This window comes from Heterodontus francisci, chromosome 18 (assembly GCF_036365525.1).
Source record: "Heterodontus francisci isolate sHetFra1 chromosome 18, sHetFra1.hap1, whole genome shotgun sequence".
NCBI lineage: Eukaryota > Metazoa > Chordata > Chondrichthyes > Heterodontiformes > Heterodontidae > Heterodontus > Heterodontus francisci.
Genome location: NC_090388.1, coordinates 20807353 through 20831416, shown reverse-complemented (window position 1 = coordinate 20831416; position 24064 = coordinate 20807353). Strand labels below are relative to the sequence as shown.

At 42.6% G+C, this 24064-nt stretch overlaps 1 protein-coding gene across 2 annotated transcripts in view; it reads left to right on the top strand.

Annotated features, from left to right (window-relative positions):
* arid2 (AT-rich interactive domain 2) overlaps positions 1-24064 on the top strand; it is a 172334-nt gene that overhangs the window by 63255 nt on the left and 85015 nt on the right. The window contains exon 5 of one of the 2 annotated variants that reach the window (XM_068050387.1): positions 16992-17210. In XM_068050387.1, the coding sequence (XP_067906488.1) occupies positions 16992-17210 (219 nt within the window). Of the gene's footprint in view, positions 1-16991; positions 17211-24064 lie in introns of those variants that run through there. The other variant, XM_068050388.1, reaches the window with a different exon arrangement.

Here is a 24064-nt window from a genome sequence, read left to right as displayed (position 1 = left end):
TATTTCAGAATACACAGAATAGATACATTTCAACGAGAAAGAAATGTTCTGAGGCTGGGACCCACCATCTGTGGTTAACTAAAACAGTTAAAGATAGTATCAAACTTAAAGAAAAAGCCTATAATTGCACAAAGATGGGAGGCAGGTCAGAAGATTGGACAGAATATAAAAAATAGCAAAGAATGACTAACAGCTTGATAGGGAAGGTAAAGTTAGAGTATGAGAGAAGGCTAGCGAGAAATATAAAGGCAGATAGTAAGAGTTTCTATAGATATTTAAAAAAGAGAGCTAACAAAGTGAGCATTGGTCCTATAGAAAGTGGGGAATTAATAATGGATAATAAGGATATGACAGATGAATTGAAATTGCATCGGTCTTCTCTATAGAGGATACAGGTAACATCCCAGTATTGGCTCTAAGTCAGGAAATGGAAGGGAGGGAGGAACTCAAGAAAATTATAGCCAGCAGTGAAGTAGTACTGAACAAATTGTTGGAGCTGCAGGCTGGCAAGTCTCTGGGTCCTGATGGACTTAATCCTACGGTGTTAAAAGAAGTGGCTAGTGAGATAATTTATGCGTTAGTTTCAATTTTCCAAAATTCCCTAGATTCGGGGAAGGTACTGTTAGATTGGAAAATAGCGAACGTAACTCCTTTATTTGAAAAGGGATGGAGACAGAAAGCAGGAAACTACAGGCCAGTTAGCTTAACATCTGTCTTAGGGAAAATGTTAGAAGCCATTATTAAAGACATTACCTTGATTGTTTTCTAAATGCCCTGCTATAATCAGGCAGAGTCAACATGGTTTGTGAAAGGGAAATCATGTTTAACCAATTTGAGGGAGTTACATGTGCTGTGGATAAAGGGGAACCGGTGGATGTTTTTAGTTTAGTTTAGAGATACAGCACTGAAACAGGCCCTTCAGCCCACCGAGTCTGTGCCGACCATCAACCACCCATTTATACTAATCCTACACTAATTCCATATTCCTACCACATCCCCACCTGTCCCTATATTTCTCTACCACCTACCTATACTAGGGGCAATTTATAATAGCCAATTTACCTATCAACCTGCAAGTCTTTGGCATGTGGGAGGAAACCGGAGCACCCGGAGGAAACCCTCGCAGACACAGGGAGAACTTGCAAACTCCACACAGGCAGTACCCAGAATTGAACCCGGGTCGCTGGAGCTGTGAGGCTGCGGTGCTAACCACTGCGCCACTGTGCCGCCCCATGTACTGTACTTAGATTTCCAGAAGGCATTTGATCAGGTGCAACATGAAAGGTTATTGCAGAAAATAAAAGCTCATGGTGTAGGGGGTAACATATTGACATGGATAGAAGATTGGTTAGCTAACAGGAAACAGAGAGTAGGCATAAATGGGTAATTTTCTGGTTGGCAAGATTTAGATTTTAGATTTAGATTTAGAGATACAGCACTGAAACAGGCCCTTCGGCCCACCGAGTCTGTGCCGAACATTAACCACCCATTTTAAACTAATCCCATATTCCTACCTGTCCTCACCTGTCCCTATACTCCCCTACCACCTACTGATACTAGGGGCAATTTGTAATGGCCAATTTACCTATCAACCTGCAAGTCTTTTGGCTGTGGGAGGAAACCGGAGCACCCAGAGGAAACCCACGCAGACACAGGGAGATCTTGCAAACTCCACACAGTGCTGCCACTGTAACAAGTGGTGTGCCACAGGGATCTGTGCTGGGGCCTCAACTTTTTGCAATCTTTATAAATGACTTGGATGAAGGGACTGAAGGTTTGTTTGCTAAATTTGCTGATGACACAAAGATAGGTAGGAAAGTAAGTTGTGAAGAGGGCATGAGGCTGCAAAGGCATATAGGTAGGTTAAGTGAGTGGGCAAAGACCTGGAGTATAATGTGGGAAGGTGTGAAATTGTCTACTTTGGCAGGAAGAATGAAAAAGCATGTTATCTGGCATCACCACACAAGTGCTGACGCCATTTTTAAAGTGCTTCCATAGGACTCAGTACTGGGTCCCCTGCTTTTTGGGGAACATATTAACGATTTGGACTTAAATGTCGGAGGCATGATCAAGAGGTTTGCAGACGACACAAAAATTGGCCGTGTGGTTGATGGCGAGGAGGATAGCTATAGACTGCAGGAAGATATCAATGGACTGGTCAGGTGGGAAGAAAAGTGGCAAATGGAATTTTACCCAAAGAAGTGTGAGATGATGCATTTGGGGAGGTCAAACAAGGCAAAGGAAAACAGAATAAATGGGAGCATACTGAGAGGTGTAAAGGAAGTGAGGGACCTTGGAGTATATGTCCACAGATCCTTGAAGGTAGCAGGACCGGTCGATAAGGTGGTTAAGAAGGCATATGGAATCCTTTCCTTTATTATCCGAGACATAGAATATAAGAGTAGGGAGGTTATGCTGGAAGTATATAATATGTTAGCTAGGCCACAACTTGAGTACCATGTGCTGTTCTGGTCACCTCATTACAGAAAGGATATAATTGGACTGGAGAGGGTAGAGAAGGAGATTTATGAGGATGTTGCCAGGACTGCAACATTGCCGCTATGAGGAAACATTGGATAGGCTGTGGTTGATCTCCTTGGAACAGAGGAGGCTGAGGGGAGATTTGATTGAGGTGTACAAGGTTGTGAGGGGCCTGGATAGAGTGGAGATGAAGGACCTGTTTCCCTTCGCACTGGAAGGGGACATAAATTTAAAGTGATTGGTAGAAGGATTAGAGGGTCTGGAAATCACTATCTGAAAGGATGGTAGAGGCAGTCAACCTCATCTCATTTAAACCAAGTGGCCTCTGTCTGTGCTGTTCTTTAATTCTACAACACCCAAACAAGAGTCAGAGGGTCCCTCTACAGTACTTTTTAAGTATTTACAAGTACACTTTGTAGATTAGATACATAAATATTACTGTGCCTGTGATAAAGAACAAAGAACAGTACAGCACAGGAACAGGCCATTCGGCCCTCCAAGCCTGCGCCGATCTTGATGCCTGCCTAAACTAAAACCTTCTGCACTTCCGGGGTCCATATCCCTCTCTTCCCATCCTATTCATGTATTTGTTAAGATGCCTCTTAAACGTCGCTATCGTACCTACTTCCACCACCTCCCCCGGCAGCAAGTTCCAGGCACTCACCACCCTCTGTGTAAAGAACTTGCCTCGCACATCCCCTCTAAACTTTGCCCCTCTCACCTTAAACCTATGTCCCCAAGTAACTGACTCTTCCACCCTGGGAAAAAGCTTCTGACTATCCACTCTGTCCATGCCGCTTATAACTTTGTAAACCTCTATCATGTCACCCCTCCACCTCCGTCGTCCCAGTGAAAACAATCCGAGTTTATCCAACCTCTCCTCCTTGCTAATGCCCTCCAGACCAGGCAACATCCTGGTAAACCTCTTCTGTACCCTCTCCAAAGCCTCCACGTCCTTCTGGTAGTGTGGCAACCAGAATTGCACGCAATATTCTAAGTGTGGCCTAACTAAAGTTCTGTACAGCTGCAGCATGACTTGCCAATTTTTATACTCTATGCCCCGACCGATATGGCATGCTTGCCTTCATACCTTCTTGACTACCTTATCCACCTGCGTTGTCACTTTCAGTGGCCTGTGGACCTGTACGCCCAGATCTCTGCCTGTCAATACTCCTAAGGGTTCTGCCATTTACTGTATACTTCCCACCTGCATTAGACCTTCCAAAATGCATTCCCTCACATTTGTCCGGATTAAACTCCATCTGCCATTTCTCCGCCCAAGTCTCCAACCGATCTATATCCTGCTGTATCCTCTGACAATCCTCATCACTATCCGCAACTCCACCAACTTTTGTGTCGTCCGCAAACTTACTAATCAGACCAGCTACATTTTCCTCCATATCATTTATATATACTACAAACAGCAAAGGTCCCAGCACTGATCCCTGCGGAACACCACTAGTCACATCCCTCCATTCAGAAAAGCACCCTTCCACTGCTACCCTCTGTCTTCTATGACCGAGCCAGTTCTGTATCCATCTTGCCAGCTCACCTCTGATCCCGTGTGACTTCACCTTTTGTACCAGTCTGCCATGAGGGAGCTTGTCAAAGGCTTTACTGAAGTCCATATAGATAACATCCACTGCCCTTCCTTCATCAATCATCTTCGTCACTTCCTCAAAAAACTAAATCAAATTAGTGAGACACAACCTCCCCTTCTTCCTCACATGCCTGCCTTGCCTGTGCCTCACACTTGTGTTTTCAGCCCTATCAGGCCATCCAAGTGAAATTATTTTATACAGGATGTCTATCTGATGCACCCTAAAGAATTAATTTTGGTGACGGGAGGAGTAAACCGGCATCCTTCTGAACTAGAATGAAAGGCCACACTATTATATTGAATTGATAAATACAGTTAGAGCCTTAAGCAGCATCCCACGCTGTATCCCACTGCCAAATGGTTTATTTTCCATTAGAGTTATAGCTGAATATGTACAGGATCACTTCATTTAGGTTCCTCCAAGCCAATTCTACCTATTTGACTATCGTACAATTTTGAGGATGCCTATGCAGAATGAAGTGCAGTTCTGTCAGAGCTGCAATGTTGCAGAGCTAGTTACAGTGCAGGCTGCTGCTTAAAGCTTAATTTTTGCTGTCTCCTTGGCCCCTTCCTATTTCTCATCTGCATACTGCCCCTCGGCAACATCATCCGAAAACAGTGTTAGTTTTCACATGTATGCTGATGGCAAACAGCTCTACCTTGCCACCACCTCTCTCGCCTCCTCCAATGTTGCTAAATTATCAGACTGCTTGTCCCATATCCAATACTGGATTGGCAGAAATTTTTTCCAATTAAATATTGGGAAGACCAAAGCCATAGCTACTACTTTCATCCCTCTCCTTGGCAACTGTCCAGGACTGAACTGGACTGTTCAGATCATTGGTGTTATATTTGACCCCCGAGATGAGCATCCGACCACAAATCTACACCATCACTAAGATCATCTATTTCCACCTTCGTAACAATACCCGATTCCACCCCTGCCTCAGCTCATCTGCTGATGAAACCCTCATCGATGCCTTTTGCTACCTCTAGACTTGACTATGCCAACAAGTTCCAGGCCAGCCTTCCACACACTACCCTCTGTAAACTTGAGGTCACCCAAAACTCTGCTGTTCATGTCCTAACCTGCATCAAGTCCTGTTCACCCATCACTCCTGTGTTCGTTGACCTACATTAGCTACAGGTTGAGCAACATGCAATGTTTTGATTTTAAAAGTCTCAACTTTATTTTCAAATCCCTCCATGGCAGTGCACTGCCCTATCTCTGTCATCTCCTCCAGCTTCACAACCCTCCGAGATATTTGCGCTCATCTAATTCTGGCCTCTTGAACATCCCCAGTTTTAATTGCTCCACAATTGGTGGCTTTGCCTTCAGCTGCCGAGGCCTTAAGGCTTGAATTCCTTCCTTCAAGCTATCCGCCTCTACCTCTTTTTCCTCCTTTAAGACACTCCTTAAAAGTTACCTCTGACTAAACGTTTGTCCATCTGCCCGAATATCCACTTATGTGGCTCAGTGTCCAATTTTGCTTATAACATTCCTGTGAAGTGCCTTGGGATGTTTTATTACTTTAAAGGCACTATATAAATACAAGTTGTTGTTGTCTTTCCCATGTAGCAGAGCACAGCTGATTATTATTAGTCAGACCAGTTCAGATCTTGCTAATCTTAACTTTTTTTGCTTGTAAAAATCAATTTGCAACTGAATAGTGGTCTTGGAACACATGATTCCGTATAAAGCTTGTGCAAGATTTTGCAATTTATAGTATTTGGTTTTAGTTTTTAGTGCCATTCCTGGACAAGATCATTGAGCAGTTTTAGAATCACTGAGATCTCTCAATTACAGATGAGAAACACATGACCATCTAGAAGAATGAAAATTTACATATCAGACAGACCTTTAAAGCAACAGATTTAGTGCATCAACAGGGTATTTGCCAGGCAGTGGGCTATGGAATCAAGATTGGAAGAAATTTAAGAACCTCTCTTAAATCCAAATGAACTGCAGTATTCCTAAAGGGTTATGATGAAAAATGTAAACCACACTAAAGTGCAAACAATGGCTTTTCATTTTTCATTTTTGTTCTGTAACTTCCACTTTGGATGTTACATGATGTCAGTTAAGGGAAAATCTGACACCAAATACATTCATCTATCAGGGAATTTTTTTTGATCTTAGGATGACATGCAGACTGACTTCAAACTGAAATGAACATGAGAGAGACAATGATGACAGTAAAGCCGTCCTTTTAATTTTGTGGTCTAGGTCACATGCAGAAAAAAATCTCTGTGCAGATGATTTCAAACAACCCATGTACTGAACCACAGATAGTGACGAGTATTGCTAATGTATCTCTAGTTTATGCTGTTAAGTTTACACTCAACATAGATAAGTGTGAGAAAAATAAGGAGGTCTCATTACTTGGAAAATAATCTAAATGGGGTAACGAAACAAAGGGATCTGGGAGTGCAAATACAAATCACTAAAGGTAGCAAATTAATAGGTCATTTAAAAACGCACACAAGCATTTATTGCTACAGGGATAAATTGAAAACTAGAGCAGTTATGCTAAACTTGGATTGAACCTTGGTTGCACCACACTTGGAGTACAGTGTACAGTTCCAGTTGCCATGGCAAAAAAGCATGCAGAAGCAGTGGAAAGGGTGCAGCAAAGATTAACAAGGATGATACCAGAATTGCAAGGTTATGCCATCAGGAAAGGATGAACAGACTGGGTCTCTTTTGAAAAGTGCAGGCTGAGGGGTGACCTAATAGGTTTTGACAGAGTAGGGACATCTTTCATAATTTTAGGCACAGTGTATTCCACTTTGTGAGGAAGAGCAAAAGTAAAGGCCAGTAATATCAGATAAACATCAAGAAATCAAATGGGGAATTCAGAAACATAGAAAATAGGAACAGGAGTAGGCCATTCGGCCCGTCGAGCCTGCTCCGCCATTTGTTATGATCATGGCTGATCATCCAACTCAGTAACCTGTTCCCGCTTTCGCCCCATACCCTTTGATCCCTTTACACCCAAGAGCTATATCTAACTCCTTGAAAAGATATAATGTTTTGGCCTCATCTGCTTTCTGTGGTAGCCAATTCCACAGGCTCACCACTCTCTGGGTGAAGAAATTTCTCCTCATCTCAGTCCTGAAAGGTTTACCTTTCCTTAGACTGTGACCCCTGGTTCTGGACTCCCCCACCATCGAGAACATCCTTCCTGCATCTACCCTGTTAAGTCCTGTTAGAATCTTATAGGTTTCTACGAGATCCCCCCTCACTCTTCTGAACTCCAGCGAATATAATCCCAACCGACTCAATCTCTCCTCATTTGTCAGACCCGCCATCCCAGGAATCAGTCTGGTAAACCTTTGCTGCACTCGGTCTATAGCAAGAACATCCTTCCTCAGATAAGGAGACCAAAACTGCGCACAATATTCCAGGTGTGGCCTTACCAAGGCCCTGTAAAATTGCAGCAAGACATCCCTGCTCCTGTACTCTAATCCTCTCAGTATGAAGGCCAACATCCCATTTGCCTTTTTTACCACCTGTTGCACCTGCATGCTTACCTTCAGCGACTGGTGTACGAGAACACCCAGGTCTTGCTGCATATTCCCCTCTCTCAGTTTATAGCCATGCAGATAATCTGCCTTCCTGTTTTTGCTACCAAAGTGGATAACCTCGCATTTATCCACGTTATACTGCATCTGCCATGCATTAGCCCACTCACTCAACTTGTCCAAATCACCCTGAAGCCTCTCTGCATCCTCATAACTTGCCCTCCCACCCAGTTTTGTGCCATATGCAAATTTGGAAGTATTACATTTAGTTCCCTCATCTAAATCATTAATATATATTGTGAAAAGCTGGGGTCCTGGCACCGATCCCTCTGGTACCCCACTAGTCACTGCCTGCCATTCGGAAAAAGACCCATTAAACCCCACCCTTTGTTTCCTGTCTGCCAACCAGTTTTCTGTCCATCGCAATACACTACCCCCAATCCCATGTGCTTTAATTTTACACGCTATTCTCTTATGTGCGACTTTGGCGAAAGCCTTCTGAAAGTCCAAATAAACCACATCCACTGGCTCCCCCTTATCAACTCCACTAATTACATCCTCGAAGAATTCTAGTAGATTTGTCAAGCATGATTTCCCTTTCGTAAATCCATGCTGACTCTGCCCGATTCTACCACTGTTCTCTAAGTGCTCTGCTATAAAATCTTCGATAATGGACTCTAGAATTCTCCCCACTACTGACGTCAGGCTGACTGGTCTATAATTCCCTGCTTTCTCTCTACCTCCCTTTTTAAATAGTGGGGTTACATTAGCTACCCTCCAATCTGTAGGAACTGTTCTAGAGTCTAGAGAATCTTGGAAGATGGCCACTATTTCTAGGGCCACTTCCTAAGTACTCTGGGATGCATACCATTAGGCCCTGGAGATTTATTGGCCTTCAATCCCATCAATTTCCCCAACACCATTTCTCTACTAATACTGATTTCCTTCAGTTCCTCTCTCTCACTAAGCCCTGTGTTCCCCAACATTTCTGGTGTGATATTTGTGTCCTCTTTTGTGAAGACAGAACCAAAGTATGCATTTAGTTGGTCTTTGTTCCCCATAATACATTCCCCTATTTGTGACTGTAAGGGACATTTGTCTTCACCAATCGTTTTCTCTTCATATACCTATAGAAACTTTTACAGTCAGTTTTTATATTTCTCGCAAGCTTACTCTCGTACTCTATTTTCCCCTTCTTATTCAATCCCTTGGTCCTCCTTTGCTGAATTCTAAGTTGCTCCCAATCCTCAGGTCTGTTGTTTCTCAGCTCTACGCATACAGATTCCACATCGTCTGAGCTAATATCTTTCCTCACTATTGCGTTAATTTCTTCTTTAACCAGCAATGCAACTGCACCGCCTTTTGCTTTTTGTCTGTTCTTCCTAAATACTGAATACCCCGGGATGTTCATTTCCCATCTCTGGTCACCTTGCAGCCATGTCTCCGTAATCCCAAGTATATCATACCCGTTTACATTTATTTGCGCGATTAATTCCTCTTTTTACCCAGAAAGTGGTAAGAATGTGGAACTCGCTACCACAAAGAGTAGTTGAGATGAATAGTTTAGCTGCATTTAAAGGGAAGCTAGATATGAGGGAGAAGGGAATAGAGGATTCTGTTGATAGGGTTAGATGAGGAAGGATGGGAGGAGGCTTGAGTGGAGCATAAATACCAGCATGAACTGGTTGGGATAAATACCCTGTTTCTATGCTATATATATTCTGTTTAAAAAATTGAGCAATTGCCTGGGAATGCATATTTTTCTCAACTGGTACTGACTTCTATGATGAGTGTTGCACGAATCATCCACTTCAGTTGCAATGAAAAATTGTAAGAGGAGGGACATGCATTGATTTTTGAGTAATCAGTTCAATAATCTGTGCATCATGTAATTAAATTCTGCAGGTGGAAGATCACCTGGAATGCTCTTGAAAATTGGCTAAATCAATAAGATTTTAAATTGTGCAAATATTTCATTGCTCAGATACCATCAATTGGATGAATGACTAACATTGAAGCAAATTCAGCTAAAATTCAAATTTCTCTTCCGTTTCTAATTTCTCACTTGCTTTAAAAATTGAGTTGGAGAATTTTCCTTATTCTAATCAGGTCATGTCACACATGTTCAGATGTGAATTTAAATAAGTGTTGAAGTAATTTTCCATTTCATTGCTTGTTCTTTTCACTTAATTACTGTAAATGTTCCTCAACCATTTTTCTTTGCTCTTGTTTATTCATATTATCGAGGTAACATGGGAAGTTTTATTTTGGGTGAACAGTATAAAGATGTGAAAACTCAATATATTTGTGTGTCTTAACCTCCTTTTTGGACTCATGAGAAAAAGGTTGGCAGTCCAATGCTGTAACATGTTGGAACTTTCAGAATTTTAGTCCTGCTTTTGGAATTGACTCCTGCTTTTTGTATTCTACTTTGGAATTGTTTACAGAACATGCTGTGGATCTACTTTTGTTGTGGTCTGCTTCTCTGTGGCTTAGAAAAAGACCTCAATTTTTTATTCATTAATGGGATGTGTCGAGAAGGTGCTGCCTTCTTGACACTGCAGTCATTGAGGTGTAGTACACCAACAGTGCTGTTAGGAAGGGAGTTCCAGTGACAGTGAAGGAATGACGATATAGTTCCAAGTCAGGATGGTGTGTGGCTTGGAGGGGAACTTGCAGGTGGTGGTGTTCTCATGCATCTGCTGCCCTTGTCCTTCCAGGTGGTCGAGGTCGCGGGTGTGGAAGGTGCTGTCTAAAGAGCCTTGGTGAGTTGTTGCAGTGCATCTTGTAGATGATGCACACTGCTGCCACTGTGCGCAATGGTGGAGGGACTGAATGTTGAAGGTGCTGGGTGGGGTGCCATTCAAACGGGCTGCTTTGTCCTGGATGGTGTCAAGCTTCTTGAGTGTTGGAACTGCACCTATTTAGGCAAGTAGAGAGTATTCCATCACAGTCCTGACTTGTGCCATGTAGATGGAGGAAAGGCACTGGGGAGTCAGGAGGTGAGTTACTCGCCACAGAATTCCCAGCCTCTGACCTGCTGTTGTAGCCACAGTATTTATGTGGCTGGTCCAATTCAGTTTCTGGTCAATGGTAACCCCCAGGATGTTGATAGTGGGGGATTCAGTGATGGTAATGCCATTGAATGTCAAGGGGAGGTTGTTGGATTCTCTCTTGTTGGAGATGGTAATTGCCTGGCACTAGTGTGGCACGAATGTAACTTGCCACTTATCAGCCCAAGCCGTTCTTGTTGCATCTGGGCATGGGCTGCTTCAGTATCTGAGGTCTAGCAAATGGTGTTGAACATTTTGCAATCCTCAGCGAACATCCTCATTTCTGACGTAATGATGGAGGGAGGTCATTGATGAAGCAGTTGAAAATGGTTGGGCCTAGGGCATTATCCTGAGGAACTCCTGCAGTGCTGTCCTGGAGCTGAGATGATTGACCTCCAACAAGCACATCCATTTTCCTTTGTGCTCGGTATGACTCCAACCAGAGGAGAGTTTAGCCCCTGATTCCCATTGACTCCAGTTTAACTAGGGCTCTTCGATGCTATACTTGGTCAAATGCTGCCTTGATGTCGAGGGCAGTCACTCTTACCTCACCTCTGGAGTTCAGCTCTTTTGTCCATGTTTGGATCAAGGCTGTAGTGAGGTCAGGAGCTGAGTGGACCTGGCGGAACCCAAACTGAGTGTCAGTGAGCAGGTTGTTGCTGAGCATGTGCCACTGGATGGCACTGTCAATGACCCCTTCCATAACTTTGATGATCAAGAGTAGACTGATATTGCGGTAATTGGCCGGGCTGGATTTGTCCTGCTTTTTGTGTACAGGACATACCTGGGCAATTTGCCAAATTGTTGGGTAGATGCCAGTGTTGTAGCTATACTGGAACAGCTTTGCAAGGGGCATGGCAAGTTCTGGAGCACAAGTCTTCAGTACCATTGCCGGAATATTGTCAGGGCTCATAGCCTTTGCAGTATCCAGTGCCTTCTGCTATTTATTGATATCATGTGGAGTGTATCGGAGTGGCTGAAGACCGGCATCTGTGATGCTGGGCACCTCAGAAGGAGGCGGAGATGGATCATCCACTCAGCACTTCTGGCTGAAGATGGATGCAAATGCTTTGGCCTTGTCTTTTGCACTAATGTGTTGGGCTCCCCCATCATTGAGGATGGGATATTTGTGGAGCCGCCGCCTCCTGTTAGTTGTTTAACTATCCATTTGCGACTGGATGTGGCAGGACTGCAGAACTTAGATCTGATCTGTTGGTTATGGGATCACTTAGCAATGTCTTTTGCAGGTTTATTCGCCGTTTGGCATGCAAGTAGTCCTGTGTTATAATTCACCAGGCTGACACCTCGTTTTTAGGTATGCCTGGTGCTGCTGCTGGCATGCCCTCCTGCACTCTTCTTTGAACTAAGGTTGGTTCCCTGGCTTGAAGGTATTGGTGGAGTGGGGGCTATGTCGGGCCACGAGGTTACAGATTGTGGTTGAATACAATTCTGCTGATGGCCCACAGTGCCTCATGGATGCCCAATTTTGAGTTGCTACACCTGTTTGAAATCTATCCCATTCAGCATGGCGGTGGTGCCACATAGCACGGTGGTGGGTATCTCCAGTGTGAAGATGGGACTTAGTCTCCACAAGGACTGTGTGGTGGTCACTCCTACCAATACTGCCATCAACTGATGCATCTGTGACAAGAGGATCGGTAAGGACGAGGTCAAGTAGGTTTTTCTCTCTTGGTTCCCTCATCACTTGCCGCACAGCTGGTCGAGCAGTTATGTCCTTTAGGACTTGGCCAGTTTGGTTGGTGGTGGTGCTACCAAGCCACTCTTGGTGATGGACATTGAAGGCCCCCAACCAGAGTACATTCTGTGCCCTAGCTACTCTCAGTGCTTCTTCCAATTGGTGTTCAACATGGAGGAGCACTGATTCATTCGCCGAGGTTGGCTGGGGGGGGAGGTGAGGTGGTGGGTGGCGGTAGGTGGTAATCAGCAGGAGGTTTCCTTGCCCATGTTTGACCTGATGCCATGAGACTTCATGGGGTCTGGAGTCCATGTTGAGGACTCCCAGGGCATCATCATCTTGACTGCATACCACTGTGCTGCCACCTCTGGTGTGTCGGTGGGACAGGACAGACCCAGGGATGGTGATGGTGGTGTCTGGGACATTGTAAGTTATGATTCTGTGAATATGACTATGTCAGGCTGTTGCTTGACTAGTCTGTGGGACAACTTTCCCAATTTTGGCACAAGCCCCCAGATGTTAGCTAGGGTCGACAGGACTGGGTTTGCTGTTGTCTCTTCCAGTTCCTCGGTCAATGCTGGGTGGCCTGTCCAATTTCATTCCTTTTCCTCGACTTTGGAGTGGTTTGATACAACTGAGTGGCTTGCTAGGCCATTTCAGAGGGCACTTAATAGTCACAGTTGCTGTGGGTCTGGAGTCACATATAGGCCAGACCAGACGGGAGATTTCCTTCCCTAATGGACATTAGTGAACCAGATGAACCAAATTACTTTGTCCTGCAAACCTGGTGTTACTGTGGTGGGTGTGCAGCAGTGGTGTGCTGGAATGGACAGGCCTGAAAGACAAACTAAATTTAAACTCTGCCCTCATCTAAATAAACTAGGCAAGCTGCACATCGCCATTCAGGTGCCCTGACATAGTGCATTTATTGGGGTATTACCAGTTTTCCGTACCAAGCCCCAGAGATAAGTAGGGATAGAAGGGGTGGAGGTGAGAGTGGGCTCGCACGCATTGCAAGCTGCAACTGGGACAGATTAATTTACAAATCTGGGTTGGAGACTAGCATAGGAGCCTCATTTTAATATTGAAATGGGGCTTGGCATCATTTCAGGTGTTAGAAAGAAAAGCCCCAACCCACTTAGTAACATAGGAGCAGGAGTTGGCCATTCAGCCCGTCAAGCCTGCTGCGCCATTCAATACGATCGTGGCTGATCATCCACTTCAATGCCTTTCCCCCACACTATCCTCCTATCCCTTTATGTCATTGGTATTTAGAAATCTGTCAATCTCTGCTTTAAACATACTTAATGACTAAACTTCCACAGCCCTCTGGGTTATGAATTCCAAAGATGCACAACCCTCTGAGTAAAGAAATTTTTCTTCATCTTCGTCCTAAGTGGCTTCCCCCTTATTTTGAAATTGTGTCCCCTGGTTCCAGACTCATCAACCAGGGGAAACATCTTACCTGCATCTACCCTGTCTATCCCTTTAAATATTTTGTAGGTTTCAATGAGATTGCTTCTCATTCTTCAAAACCTGAGAGAGGCCCAGTTTCCTCAGTCTCTCTTCATAGGATGTTCCCGGGATGGCGGGACCATCCTGGGAACAAGTCTTTTGAGCCATCGTTTGCATTCCCTCTGTGGCTATATTATCTTTCCTAAGGTAAGGGGACCAAAACTGCACAAAGTACTCCAGGTGCGGTCTAACCAAGGTTCTCCTCTTGCGATAACGGCTAACATGCCATTAGTCTTAATTGCTTGTTACATCTGCATATTCGCTTTCAGCGACTTATTGACGAGGACACCCAGGACCCTTTGTACATCTACACTTTCTAATCTCTTCAGACTACTAGAAAAGATCGGATGTCCACCAAAGCTACTAAGTATCATCACCTCATACCATGACAATATGAATGGCACAATTCAGCATAGCGGCCTCATCAGACCCCTTTCCCCTATCCTGAGTGGTGTGAAACAGAGCTGTGTTCTCGCACCTACACTGTTTGGGATTTTCTTCTCCCTGCTGCTCTCACACGCGTTCAAGTCTTCAGAAGAAGGAATTTTCCTCCACACAAGATCAGGTGGCAGGTTGTTCAACCTTGCCCGCCTAAGAGCGAAGACCAAATTACGGAAAGTCCTCATCAGGGAACTCCGCTTTACTGACGATGCTGCATTAACATCTCGCACTGAAGAGTGTCTGCAGAGTCTCATGGACAGGTTTGCGGCTGCCTGCAACGAATTTGGCCTAACCATCAGCCTCAAGAAAACGAACATCATGGGACAGGATGTCAGAAATGCTCCATCCATCAATATCGGCGACCACGCTCTGGAAGTGGTTCAAGAGTTCACCTACCTAGGCTCAACTATCACCAGTAACCTGTCTCTCGATGCAGAAATCAACAAGCGCATGGGAAAGGCTTCCACACCTATGTCCAGACTGGCCAAGAGAGTGTGGGAAAATGGCGCACTGACACGGAACACAAAAGTCCAAGTATATCAAGCCTGTGTCCTCAGTACCTTGCTCTACGGCAGTGAGGCCTGGACAACGTATGTCAGCCAAGAGCAACGTCTCAATTCATTCCATCTTCGCTGCCTCTGGAGAATCCTTGGCATCAGGTGGCAGGACCGCATCTCCAACCAGAAGTCCTTGAGGCAGCCAACATCCCCAGCTTATACGCACTACTGAGTCAGCGGCGCTTGAGGTGGCTTGGCCATGTGAGCCGCATGGAAGATGGCAGGATCCCCAAGGACACATTGTACAGCGAGCTCACCACTGGTATCAGACCTACCGGCCGTCCATGTCTCCGCTTTAAAGACGTCTGCAAATGCGACATGAAGTCCTGTAACATTGATCACAATTTGTGGGAGTCAGTTGCCAGCAATCGCCAGAGCTGGCGGACAGCCATAAAGGCGGGGCTAAAGTGTGGCGAGTCGAAGAGACTTAGCAGTTGACAGGAAAAAAGACAGAAGTGCAAGGGGAGAGCCAACTGTGTAACAGCCCCGACAGCCAATTTTTTCTGCAGCACCTGTGGAAGAGTCTGTCACTCTAGAATTGGCCTTTATAGCCACTCCAGGCGCTGCTCCACAAACCACTGACCACCTCCAGGCGCTCACCCATTGTCTCCCGAGACAAGGAGACCAAAGAAGACTTTTTAAGAAATACTCTGCACATCTGTTTCTCCTACCAATATGGATAAGCAGGCAAATCGGGCATGGATCTCTTCCCTGATAAATCGGTATTGTTGCCCCCGTTTTACACTGATAAAATTGGCACAGCAAATACTAAATTGAGAGCAAATCAACTCTACATTTTGTTGGGGAGCGTAAATTAATTTAGCCTGTAGAGGGCAATATTACTCCAGAATAACAGCTCTATAAAATAGCTTGGCATAACATTTTTGGTTCTGTTTTTCTGTCATAAAATAGTTCTTTTCACCATTAGAAAAGGGTGGAAATTTTGATATTTTTCTACATTTCTAACCTACCATTAGCAGCTTTCCCTAAGTTTCAATGACTCTTGTGCTACTTTTGCTCACATAGAATTATAGAAAGTTTATGGCACAGAAAGAGGCCACTTGGCCCATCGTGTATGTGCTGGCTGAAAAACGATCCACCTTTTCTAATCCACCTTCCAGCATTTGGCCTGTAGCCCTGCAGCTTACGGCACTTGAGGTGCATATCCAGACTCCTTTTGAATGAGTTGAGGGTCTCTGCGTCAAGAGACGACTACGTCATAATCATAGATATTTTATTTTCAAGATGTGAGTAAAAATGGCCAGACCGCATTTATTGCCCATCCCTAATTGTCCTGATAACCTGAGTGGCTTATTAGGCTACTTCAGGTGGCATTAAGAGTCAACTGCATAGGGTGGACTAGGCTTATATGTAGGCCACACTAGATAAGGGATTGTTAGCATGAAGAACATACGACAATGAGGTAATTTTGTTTTTTTGTTCTGGTGTTGGTCACAAATAACCAGATTTATTGAATTCTGCTTCACAATTTGTAATGATGAGATTTGAGCACATGACCTCTGAGCCATAGTGTTCTATTAACAATTTGTTGGTCTGACCTCATCTTTCTAAATGTTGTAATGGATGGACTCCTAACAGGGAGCTGGCCATCCTTATCCATTCTCAAGGCTATATGTGAGTTTTCTCTGTCAGCTGCCATATGGGTCAGGATATGGATAGTGCACACGACAATGAAAACTGCTTCAATTTAAGTTGTCTATTAAGTTCAAACTCTGTGAAATGCTGTGTGGTTGATTAAATTGCAACCTTTTATTTTCATTGGACAAACGTGTAGCTGGTCAGATTACAGTACTGGTTTTCTACATGGTTGAGTTCTTTTTGTATTTGAATTGACAGTGACCCATACTGTATACCCACATGATGTGTCCAAAATGGAAAGCGTGGACCAATATGAAATGTATCTCTGACAAATATCTGGACAGTATTTAAAAATTGACAAATAATTGGCCTATATTTAAGAAATTATAGAAGTAATGAACCTTTACCTCGGTGTAGAGTACTTCTATATGTTTCATGAAGGTTTTAGACCACTGTTCACATAAATTTTGCTCATAAATTTAAATGGAATACTTATTTCTGCTAAATTGCTTTTTTTCTTTTAGAGTATATTCGACAAAGCTATGGACTTAATACCGAATTTGTCACACTTAGTGACTACAATAAACTGGTGCTTTCCCTCATGTCTGGACTCCCTAATGAAGTGGATTTTGCAATTAATGTTTGCACTCTTCTCTCAAATGGGAGTAAGCACGTCATGCAACTTGAAAAGGACCCCAGAATCACTACAATATTGCTCGCACATGCTGGAGTTTTTGATGACAGTAAGTTATGCTACTTAATGCTAATGTGTATTGACAATATCTATGTTACTAGCTGTCACTTCAAAATATGGAATTGTTAAATATTAGGAGGTATGAGTTAAACGTTTCCATTGTTTATCAAAAAACTGAGCTGAAAATACGCAAACTCGTATTCATTTTTGTCATGCAGATGAATTAGATATCATCCTAATGAGTCAAATCTACTGGGATGCTCCTATTATTATTCATGTGGTGGTCTTGCACACAACTTCTGCCAAGTATATATAGGTCTTGTTCTGTAATAGTTTATCATTTCCTTTTCTTTTGTTATCAGCAACAATCCTGAAGGCTGAGGGGTGACTTAATTGAGGTGTACAAAATTACGAGGAGCCTAGATAGAGTAGACAGGAAGGACCTGTTTCCCTTAGCGGAGAGGTCAATTACCGGGGGCACAGATTTAATGTGATTGGTAGAAGGATTAGAGGGGACATGAGGAAAAAATGTTTTCACCCAGAGGGTGGTGGGTGTCTGGAATTCAGTGTTTGGATCGGTGGTGGAGGCAGAAACCCTCAACTCTTTTCAAAGGTACTTGGACATGCAGCTGAAGTGCTGAAACCTGCAAGGCCATGGACCAGGTGCTGGAATTAGATTGGGCAGCTAGTTTTTCCAGCCGGCGCAGACACGATGGGCTCAATGGCCTTCTTCTGTGCCATAACTTTTCTATGGTTCTATTCCTTATTTTGGGAGAAAAAGGGTTCATAGCCGTCATATTTAAAGTTTTTTAATGTTAATTTGTATTTTTATTGTGTACTTTTCAAAATTTTGTGACAGTTTAAACGTTAAAAAAAACTAAGGCCCACCACTGCTGCCACCTTAGGGCAGTTAGGGATGGGCAATAAATGCTGGCATTTCCAGTGATGCCCACATCCTGAGAATAAAAATTATTATTCACCACATCTATTGTAGATTTTTCAGTGGCATTCAATGTACAAAAATGCAAAAATCCACTGTATAGGTCAGAGTACTGACACCTTCAGAAAAGCAGTGCAAAAAGCTGGGTAGCTGAGAGAAAAAGCTATATGCCCAGGGCATGCTCGAAACGAGGATTGGTTCCTATCAGTCCATTGCACCAAATTTTATCACAAGCGAATGACCGAAATTGGTAACTCTAGCCCTTTGTGCCATTGGCGTCAAAAGAAAACATTAAATTACTCCAACAAGCAATAGTCAGTGCCCTAGCGAGATGAGTGTAAACTACAGTTAAAGGAATACTAGTTTGCAGATGTGCCTGGCTGAGATTATTAGATTTACTTTAAGAATCGTGAAAACCACATTTACCAAAAGTTGATAGCATTTCTTGGCATGGGATCTAAGACCATCTGGACAGCCAGACACATACTTTAGGGCGAACATGTTTCCAAGGAAGGCACGCTTCCTTTCCAAACAGCTTTATGCCCAGGCAGTCTATCACCCATTGGCTCATCTGGTTACAGCAATGAGTAGCTGAGTGATATTGAAACAAACACGTGATATAATTTATTTTTCAACCTTAATGCAATACTTATCACATTTAGCGATATTGACTTTCATTTGCAATACATCTGCCTATTTGCAGAATTGATTCAAACAGTTATGTGTATCGTTAATTGCATCCTTTATTTCTGCTGCTCACTTTGTTTTAGAGTCATTAACAAATTTGGTTGAGTGACATGTAAAGACCCTATTTGTAGACTTTACAAGTATGACAATCAAATATAACTGTATTGGTACTGATATGCTTGTTGACATTCATTTGAGCTTAAGTTGCTTTGAGTATCTAAGTCATTTTTGTAGATTAGAAATAAGAGTCCAAACACTGACTGCTGTGCCCTCTCAAGCCTGAGGTAATCTGGGCTTTTTTAAAATTATCTGATCCAGTCCCAGTTATGCCTGGATTCCTGGGCTTTTAGGTTAATTGAAGTCTTTCATGTGGAACTTTGTCAAAAAATGTTTAAAATTTTTAAATAATCGTCACAGGGCATTCTACTTCACCTTTAACCTTTTCAAGGCAAATAATTTAGAAGGTACAATCTTTACTATCCGGCTGTTTATTTTTATAAGGGGCTATATATGAACTCCTGTAGCCTACCCATAGAACAGTAGAACAGTATCCCAGAGGCTTTCTTTCTCCCTTCTCTGTCCATTTTGAAGATTGGCATATTCATTTGCATGTGGAAGTTCAACTGACTTTGAAAAATGAAGTAGGTCCACATGTATATTTCATTTTAATACTTCTGGACTAGCGGCAGTGTTTGCTAATGATTCAAGCATTCACTCTATTTCTAGTAGAATTATCAATTTGACCTTTTGGAAGTGCTTTCATTCCTTATTCTACTCATCTGCTATATTTGTGTGCAAAGTGATTTGGCAGTCACGAGGTTTGAAATAAAAATTACATGTTTGCTGTTTCTCCATTTTTCAGGCTGTGACTTGTAGTTTTCAGATGATACTGAAGCGAACACTAATATTACAGTAATAAACCTATTCATTTTTTGTTTTTTTTAGACCTGACTTACCCATTACTAATCCATGTCGGCTTTCTCTAATTAGCTCAAATTTCTCTCAAGTGCTCAGTCACTTTGTCCTTAATTGGAAATTCCAATAATTTATCCACAACAGATGTTAGACTAAGAGATCTATAATTTCTGGTTTCTCTGTCTCATCTTTCTTAAATGGAGCTAAATTTGCAATTTCCCAATCTAAAAAGACAATTCCTGAATTGAGAGTGTTTTGGAAGGTCAAAGCTTACGGTATCTGCAATTTTTCTCACCTTTGTCTTTTTAAAAACCCAGGCTGGAAACCATCAGGACCTGGGATTTGTCAGTCTTTAGTGCCATTATTTTTCTAATGCTGTTTTCTTGTTTACATTAACTTTAGTCAGTTCCAGTATTGATTCATTATTAGTTTCCTTGGAATGTCAGGTATATTATCCTTTTCCTCTACTGTAAGGACCGACGTAAAGTAATTGTTCAACAAGTCTGCCATTTCCTTATTTTCATTTGCAACATGCCATCTGTTTTTGAAAGGGCCCACACTATATTTGACTACTCTTCTAATAATTCTAAAAAAAATTTTGTTAATCCTAATGTCTGTCACAGGTTTCTTTTCATATTCCTTTTTTGTAGCACTTGCTATCCTTTTTCATTTTCTTTCCTGTTCTTTACCTCTCTGCCAGTCCTCTTGGTTTACACTATTCTTGGCACTTTTATATCTTCTTTCCTTTAGTTTTATGTTGTCTCACGCCTCTCTTTGTTTACCATGGCTGTTTTATTCAAGAAATAAGTAAACTTATGAAAAGAAAACTGCAAATGCTGGGAAGCTTAATTTAAAAAAAAAATGCTCCAGATGCAGATGATATTGCTTAGAATTTAAAACAGAAAATTAAGCTAACATTGTAGAACATCAGAGTTTATATCTGAAATGTAAGTTAATATGTGTAATCCTTTATCAGTTCTGTGCATTGTGGTGCACACAAATATCTCATTATTTGAAGAGCAGGTGAGTTCTCCCTGTGACCTGCCCAACATTTGTCTTTCAAGCGCCATCACCAGATCAGATCAACTGATCATTTATCATCTTGTTGTTTGGGGGGGCCTTTCACCCTCGACCTTTTATTACTTATTCCCTATACAGCTGAAGTTTTCTACTCTTCCAGGCTGCGTATTATTGTTGCTTTTCCCTCTCCCTACCATATTATTTGAATGCCTCTCCGCCACTGTTACCATATTTACAATGACATTAGTCCAGCTTTGTTGAGGTGTGCACCTTCTAGTTCATAGAATTGTTACAGCACAGAAGGCCATTCAGCCCATCGTGTCTTTGCTGACTCTGCAAGAGCAACTCAGTCTCACTCCCCTGTCTTTTCCCCATAGCCTTGAAAAATTTTCTATTCAGCTAATTATCCAGTGCCCTTTTGAATGTCAGAATTGAATGCCTCCACCACACTCTCAGGCAGTGAATTCCAGATCCTAACCACTCACAGCATTTTTTTAAAAATCCTCATGTTGCCTTTGGTTCTTTTTCCATTCACCTTAAATTGGTGTCCTCTGGTTCTTGACCCTTCCGCCATGGGATCAGTATCTCCTAATCTACTCTGTCCAGACCCCTCATGAGTTTGAACACCTCTATCAAATCTCCTCTCAACCTTCTCCTAAGGAGAACAGCCTCAACTTCTCCAATCCATCCTGGTAACTGAAGTGCTCATCCCTGTAAATCTTTTCTGCATCCTCTCTAATGCCTTCACATCCTTCCCAAAGTATGGTGCCCAGAATTGGACACAATACTCCAGTTGAGGTCAAACCAGTGTTTTGTGAAGGTTCATCGTAACTTCCTTTGCTTTTGCCTCTATTTATAAAGCCTAGGATCCTGTGTGCCTTATTAACCACTTCCACAATCTGTCCTGCCACAGTCAATGATTTGTGCACATATACCCTCCGGTCCCTCTGTTCCTGCACCCCCTTTAGATTTGTATCCTTTATTTTATATTGTCTCTCCTCATACCTACCAAAATGGATCATTTCACCAGCCTGTCTGTCCTCTTGAACTCTATCAGTTTATAGCACTTCCGGGTTTTCTCATTCTCAAATTTTGAAATTGTGCCCTGCACACCCAAGTCAAGGTCCTGAATGTAGATCAAGAAAAACAGGGTCCTCCGGCCTGAAAAACAATTGTTCACCACTGCTGTTTTCTGTCACTGAGCCAACTTCGTATCCATGCTGCCACTGACCCTTTTATTTAACTTTGCTGACAAATCTGCTATGTGGCACTTTATCAAACTCCTTTTGGAAGTCCATATACATCATATCAACTGCATTACCCTCATCAACCCTCTCTGTTACCTTATCAAAAAACTCAATCTAGTTAGTTAAACATGATTTGCCTTTAACACATCTGTGCTGCCTTTCTTTAATTAATCCACATTTGTCCAAATGACAGTTAATTTTGTCCAGATTATAGTTTCTAAAAGCTTTCCCACCATTGACATGACTTTTTTGAACATGGGTGTAACATTTTTAATTCTCCAGTTTTCTGACACCACCTCGAAATAAGAAGGATTGGAAGATTATGGCCGGTGCCTCCGCAGTTTCCACCCTTATTTCCCTCAGTATCCATGGATGCATCTGATCCGGTCCTGGTGACTTATCAGCTTTAAGTACAGCCTTTCTGATACCTCCTATTTCTCAAATTTAAACCATTCAGTGTATCAACTGCCTCCTCTTTCACTCTGACTTTGGTAGCATCTTCCTTGGTAAAGACAGATGCAAATACTCATTTAGTACCTCAACTATGCCTTCTGTCTCCATGCGTAAATCTTTTTGGTTCCTAATTTGCCCCGCATATCCTGTGGCCATCCTTTTACTATTTATATGCCTATAGAAGATTTTAAGATACTAAATGAGCACTTTGCATTTGTCTTTGCCAAAGGGAAAAGATGCTGCCAAAGTCATAGTGAAAGAGAAGATAGTTGAGACACAGGATGTGCTAAAATTGATCAAGAGGAGGTATTACTAAGGGAAGTGAGGGTGGAAAGTGTGGCGTCCCTGGCTATAATGTTCTAATCCTCCTTAGATACAGGCATGGTTCCGAGGACTGGAGAATTGCATATGTTCTCATACTCTCTCTTTGCTTCTCTTATTTCCTTTTTCACTCCCCCTCTGAACTTTCTGTGTTCAGCCTGGTTCTCACTTATATTATCAACTTGACATCTGTCATATGCACCTTTTTCTACTCTTGCGCTCTATCTTTTTCGTCATTCAGGGACCTCTGGCTTTGTTTGCCCTACCTTTCCCCATTGTTGGAATGTACTTCGACTATACCCAGACCATCGCTTCTTTAAAGGCAGCCCATTGTTCTGTTACAGTTTTGCCTGCCAGTCATTGGCTTCACTTTACCCAGACCAGATCTATTCTCACCCATTGAAATGTCCCCTCCCCCAATTAATTATTTTTACTCTGGATTTCTCCTTGTCTTTTTCCATAGCTAACCTAAACCTGATACTATGATTACTCTCTCCTAAATGTTCTCTTACTTGATCCACTTGACCCACCTCATTCCTTAGAACCAGATCCAGCAATGCCTTCTTCCTCATTAGACCAGAAACATTCTGATGTAGAAAATTCTGCTGAACGCTCTTCAGAAACTCTTTCCCCTCTCTGCCCTTTACGCAATTACGTTCTCAGTCTATGTTAGGATAATTAAAGTCCCCCATTATAACTACTCTATAATTCTTGCACCTCTCTGTAATTTCCTAGCAGATTTGTTCCGCTATATCTTTTTGACAATTGGTAACTTATAGAATACACCCAGTAGTGTAATGGTACCTCTATTATTTGATAGCTCTTAACAAATAGATTCTGTTCTTGACTGCTGTAGGACATCCTCTCTCTCTCCAGGACTGTAATGTTCTCCTTGATCAATACTGCCACCCCTCCTCTTTTCTTTCCTTCCCTGTCTTTCCTGAACACCTTGTTATCCAAGAATATTTAGTACCCAGTCCTGCCCTTTTTTGAGCCAGGCCTCCATTATCACCACATCATCATATTCCCACTTGGATCTCTGCACTTGCTGGTCACCAACCTTATTTAGCACACACCATGCGTTTACATATACGCACTGTAAACCTAATTTAGACCTTATTGCATTCCTCCTGTTAAAATTATGTTGATCCTTGTTTGCTGTTGAGCTTTAGTGTTTGCTGTCGGCATAATGTCTGAATTGTCATTGCGATAACACCAATATAACTGCCACTTACAGTGCTTTAGTAAATAGTCATTAAAGTTTGTGATCAGTCTCATAATAAACTGTTATTTGCTATATTGTGTTAAGTAATATGCTAT